The 6,000-nt window shown below is 40.6% G+C and overlaps 1 protein-coding gene across 1 annotated transcript in view; it reads right to left on the reverse strand.

The window, feature by feature from the left end:
- Nucleotides 1-5,179, reverse strand: part of PLEK (pleckstrin) — a 29,480-nt gene extending 24,301 nt beyond the window's left edge. Inside the window, exon 1 of the mRNA XM_026668474.2 lies at nt 4,993-5,179. Within this exon, the coding sequence (XP_026524259.1) occupies nt 4,993-5,052 (60 nt within the window). The 5' untranslated portion in view covers nt 5,053-5,179. The remainder of the gene's footprint in view (nt 1-4,992) is intronic.
- Between the last annotated feature and the right edge of the window lie 821 nt (nt 5,180-6,000).

Raw genomic sequence — 6,000 nt, forward strand, 5'->3', positions numbered from 1 at the left:
TCCCATTCTTGCTTCTGTTCTGGTGGGAGTGGTTCATCCCAATCTTTGGTGGTTTGGGAGAGCATGCGCAGTAGGATTGTACCTTGAACAGTGACAGGAGCTGCAAACCCTAGAGGATCGAACAGGCTGTTAACTGTTGGCAGCACTCCTTGCCTCGTGAAGCCGGTCTTTAGGGCTGGGGTTTTGAAGGTGAAGAAGTCCCAACACAGGCCAAGGCTGCATTGGATGAAGGGAGTGTCACTGCCAAAATCGAGATTTTGCAGCCCCTTGGCGTGGTCCTCGGGACTAAAGGCCTTTAGTACTTCTTCACTATTGGACGCTATCTTGTGTAGCTTGAGGTTAGCTGTCCCCAGCATTTGCTGTGTATTCTTCAAGAAGTCTATGGCCTCTCCTGGGGTGGCTATGGATTTCAAGCCATCGTCCACATAGAAGTCGCGTTCTACAAAGCGTTTAGCCTCTGTTCCGTATTTGTCTTCTCCCTCTCAAGCAGTACATTGGAGACCATAGTTCACAATAGCAGGGGAAGAGCCATTGCCAAATACATGCACCCTCATTCGGTATTCGGAAATCCATTGGTCGTGCTGATCATCACTAAACCATAGGAAACGGAGGTGGTTTCGGTGATCTTCCTGTACAAGGAAGGAATTGAACATCTGCTATATGTCGGCCATAACTGCTATAGCTTCTTTTCTAAAGCAGATGAGAACCCCAAGGAGACTGTTCATGAGGTCACGTCCAGTCAAAAGGGCCTTGTTTAGAGAGTGGCCTTGGAACTGTGCACTGATGTCGAAGACTACACGTATTTGGCCTGGTTTCTGTGGATGGTACACTCCAAAGAATGGCAGGTACCAACATTCTTCGTCAGGGTCCAGGGGTGGGGCTGGCTCAGCATGTCCATTCCTTATAATTTTGTCCAAGAACTCCACTATATGAGCTTTCATCTCTGGTTTCCAGGTCATGATTCGTCTGAGACTGAAGAGGCGGGAGAGTGCATATTTCTGGTTGTTTGGCAGGCATTGTCTGGGAGTGCGAAAGGGTAGTGGCACGACCCAACTACCGGTTGCGTTTTGTTGAAATTCCTTGTCCATGAGCTGAAGGAATCTGTTGTCTTCAATGAACAAAGCTAAGTCGTTATTTCTCTGGTGGTCTGGAATAGTGCCTCTCCCAAGACAGGTTTAACTGTCAAAAGCATGAAGTGGTCTTGGCATGGCATCAGATGAGATGGTCTGCCATTCTTGAGAATGGAAGTAGCTAAGGCAGTGGCCTGGGTTGGGGCTTGTAGGTGATCGATACAGACTACGCCTACGATCCCCCAACCTAGTGGAGATTTGATGGCCACTGGGGCGTCTACAGGGCCGCTGACTGACTCGGAGAAGAGAAAGGCACGTGGGGCATTATTTCCCAGCAAGAGTAGGATATCAGCCTCCGGATCTAGAGCGGGGAAGTGATGAGCCAGGTGCTTGAGGTGAGGCATGCTACTTATGACCTCAGGTGTTGTGATCTGAATGTGATCGTTTGGTACCTCATCGCATTCAAATATGGGCGGTAGTGGGAACCGGGAACTTCCATCCAATGACTCTATGCAGAGTCCAGTAGCTCTCCTTGCCGCCGTGCTTCTTGGTCCATGGCACGTTGATACAGTGAAGTGAAGTTCATCCTGTTGCACCTCAAAGAGTTTGAAGAATGCGGGTCTGGCCAGGGTGCAGGTGCTTTGAGTGTCTAGCAGCACGTACATTTTCACGGCATCTTCGGGGCGTCCTTTAGGGTACACTTTGGCTAAGCAGATGGGAAGACACGAATGAGGGTGTGGTGAGTCAGTGCACAGTGCTGTGCAGTTGGTCACCCTTGGTTTTGGTTGCGATGTGGCAGTCTCTCGAGGAGTCCTGTATGCTTCTGTGTTACATTGAGGCTCCTTGTCCGAAGGAGGGTTATGAGATATCTGCATTGGCGGCCCTGTGGACACACCAGCGGCCATCAAAACTCCTCTTTTACTTTTCTGCCTTCTGCACAGAGGTGGATTTGAAGATGTACAGATGCAGATAGATAACTCAACAAGATGTCCATAACAAATTACATTTATTGGTTCATCAGGTATCCTCATAACTCACATTTGTGATGAAGTTCTTTTTTAATGACCAATCCTTTGTATATCTGCCTTGTAGTAAAAGATGGTTATCTCCTAACCCATCTCGTAGCGATAGAAAAGAAGGTCCCATGAGTTAGAGAATTCAGACAAAGAATGAGGAAAACTCCCCCAACCCATCGAGGGTCAAACTAGTGACCAATCAGGATTACAGATGTGGTCACGTGACATGGACTATATTTCCCAGGATACCTTTAACTACATTTACCATGATATATTCCCTTAAGGGGACAGCTCATAATTCCTAAGTAACTATCCAATTCCCATAGACTGGCTGAGACAGCACAATTAGTGTGTGGTTAATCAAATGATGGTCCATTGAGTCAATGAACTTTCCTCACCCTGTGTTTTCCCACTCACTTTTAGAAGCTCAGTTCTCCATTCAATCCTTACATATCTTGCTGGGCCTCTTTTCAGTTTCTACTCGTGTTGAAGGTAGTTTGCCTCCATGCTTTCCCATCCCCACCCACTGTATTGCAAAAGTTCCCCTTTCCTTGTTTCCCCTAAATCTTTAACCTCTAACGTAAATATACTAGAAACAACTTTTAGCAGATTCAACTTTGCTCCAGTTCTTCCATTTTACAGAGTTTCTATGGATCTACAGGGGAAAATAAAAATGAAAGATAAACTTGTTCCCCTTTACTTTAATTAGTATTGCATTACAGCAATGAGGGAACTATGAAGGGAGGGGGTGGAAGAAAGGGACATCTGCGTAATGTCTTTGCACTAGACTAGGGACAAAAATAATAATAATCAGAAGCTGCCATTAGACAAGGGATAATTTTACTGATAAGCCGAGCCTTTTCTTCTGATAACAGATAAATGTTCTGATAACAGAATACATTTTATATACAGTTCACATACAAGACACAGGACTAGTGAAAAGAGGCAACCGTTACCAAAATCACAGTAGGGAAAAGAAAAAGTTTAAGCCTTTTGCCAATTAATCACATTCTGTGTAGAAATTCTACTATGCAAATAACATTAGAAGTGGGGAGACACTTTCTTAGTGCTGATCAGAGATGAGGTGTGTTATTTTCCAAAATACTTAAGATAGCACAGGAAGAGGCTGACTTTCAAAGTGGCAGCAATTGAGAAGAAAAGTAATCTTACTAGCAATATAATCTAGTTTTATGATACGGTTGATACTGAATAACAAGGGAACCTGAAACAGGTTGCTAATCACATGATAAATTTCATGCCCAATCAGGATTTCAGTTTCTGTCTTGGAAGCCCTAATCAAGAAGAATTCAGTGGCAGGATTTTTGTTTTTTGTTTTGCTAACCATGCTTTATTAACTACGCCATGCAGAGTTAGATTTTTGCACTACACTAAGCCATACTCTGGATCACAAGCCAAAATGGTGAACTTCATACAACACAAGCCAAAACCAAACATACCACTTTGAACAGTATGGGTTGTCATAATCCAGTTTTATCTAGATTGTATGCAAATCTGATCACTCATAGCTTAAAGTAGTCTTAATTTAATTTAATTCTTCCTACAATTTTTTTTGAATAATTGTTTATTAGAAATTTGAACACCATGCTTTAAAAGAGAGTTTTCCAGTGCGCATTAAATCCCACTATTGCTTAAATAGATAAAAAATAAATAATTGATTAAAATACAAGACATACTGGATGATTAGAAAGGTTTGTTGCAATAGACAAATTTAAGAGACCATAGTTTTGGTCATTATCCTAGAGAATTGGCCAGTAAGGCTAATTCTTATTAGGCAAGGAAATTACATTGTCTTTCTGATGGATCAATTACTATGAATATGAATAGAGTAGAGTAGAGTAGAGTAGAGCAGAGCAGAGCAGAGCAGAGCAGAGCAGAGTAGAGTAGAGTAGAGTAGAACAGAGTAGAACAGAACAGAACAGAACAGAACAGAACAAAATAATAGAGTTGGAAGGGACCTTGGAGGTCTTCTAGTCCAACTTCTTGCTCAGGCAGGAAACCCTGTACCATTTCAGACAAATAATTGTCCAATCTGTTCTTATAAACTTCCAGTGTTGAAGCATTCACATGTTCTGGAGGCAAGTCGTTCCACTGATTAATTGTTCTAACTGTCAAGGAAATTTCTCCTTAGTTCTAGGTTGCTTTTCTCTTTGATAAGTTTCCATTTATTGCTTCTTGTCCTGCCTTCAGGTGCTTTGGAAAATAGCTTGACTCCACCTTCTTTGTGGCAACCCCTGAGATATTGGAATGCTGCTATCATGCCACCCCTAGTTCTCCTTTTCATTAAACTAGACATACTCAAATGCTCCTTTAGCATTCTGTAATTCAGCCTCCCTTCCCTTCATGTCATTCAGGATCAGGTGACGATGGGAACAGTAAGTCACCCATAATCTTGGAGAGAGATTGGCCATGCTTGCAGAGGTCTTTCCATCGAGTGACAGTATTGAGTTGGCAGCCAAATATTCACTCAATCAGCCAGACAAATGGATGATAATATTAAACCTTGAAGGATTTAATATTTCTGGTTGTACGTTTCTCGGGTTTAGATACTGGCAATATCACAGTCCCAGTGTTCTCAAAGAAAATAAGTACCAATTTACATTATTGTCATTCCCCCATCTTAGCATTGGTAGAAAATGGAAATTATATGACAACACATCTGAAAGGTACCAATCTGTAAAATATTGCAGAGATAAAACAATGGCAAATCATTTCTGAAAAATCTTCCCAAGAAAACTGCAGGGATTCATCCAGGCAGTCTCCAAGAATCAGACACGTGAAGAAAAAGTATATTATATGTATACTATAACAAATGTATGTATAGTATAAATATATAAATACATAGCTGTAATTCCATAAGAATGTAATTCAATATAATCCTCACATACCTTCTTCACTAAATAGCCTTCCCTTATCCGTCTGGGTTCTCGTTCAGGTCCTTGTTCCATCTTTGCACTGTTGTTCTTTAGTTGAGTTCAGCAGAGCTTTTCAAGTTGCATTTATACAGTTATCACTTTCACAAGTTCCTCTGAGTGTTAATCACATGAAAGCATGCTCACTTCCTTTTCCGGAAGAAAGACGTGTAGAAAAAAATGTAAAGGCTAAATTAAGAATGTTTTTTCTCTTTTAAGTACAGACAAATAACATGAACCCAGAGACATATTTTATTTAAATGAGAGGACAACTGAACAATTACCAACCTGAGATATTTATTTAGCTTTTCTCAGTGATAAAAAAACAGTTATCCTAATAAATAAAGCAAAATAAATGTGGCACTTTTCTCTTGTTGAATAAGATCCAGATGAAGATTATTTGATGCCTTATTTAGGGCTCTTATTAAAGGGGATGATTTTTATGTCTTCATCTCAGCAGTTTTCCATCTTTTCTTTTCTGGAAAAATTGGCGTTTAAATTGGTGCTTAAATTTTCAGAATGTTGAAAAACTCACTTTCTTTTTAGCAGTTTTAATGTCTGAGTTTTTAAGAAACTGGGATATTAATATTGCTCTGATTCTGGTTTTATTATTTTAAGAATCTTTTTGATCATTTGATCAGTAATCCCTTCTGAATGATAGGTATAGACAACAGATATATCTTTCATTAAAATTCAAAGCACTCAAAGAGAAACAGAATGGAAATTTTGTTAATTCATGATTAAGGATCTTGACACAATAATGGATGAGAGAAGCTTGGACACCATACAAGCCCAGTATATAAATAGCCTACCTTCTCAAACAATCCTCAGAAGAGAAGAAAGCAGAAATACCTAGATGGGTGTTCCTTTCATTCAGTTATGGTATTTTTACATCATGAATACATTATGAGCAAGAGGCTTTCCCATTGCTTGAACTCAAGTGCTCTCTGATCATCTGATCTGATGGAAAATTATGCAAGAATG

This window comes from Notechis scutatus, chromosome 1 (genome assembly GCF_049901735.1).
Source record: "Notechis scutatus isolate UNSWTSFEM ecotype Mainland chromosome 1, rNotScu1.2, whole genome shotgun sequence".
NCBI lineage: Eukaryota > Metazoa > Chordata > Lepidosauria > Squamata > Elapidae > Notechis > Notechis scutatus.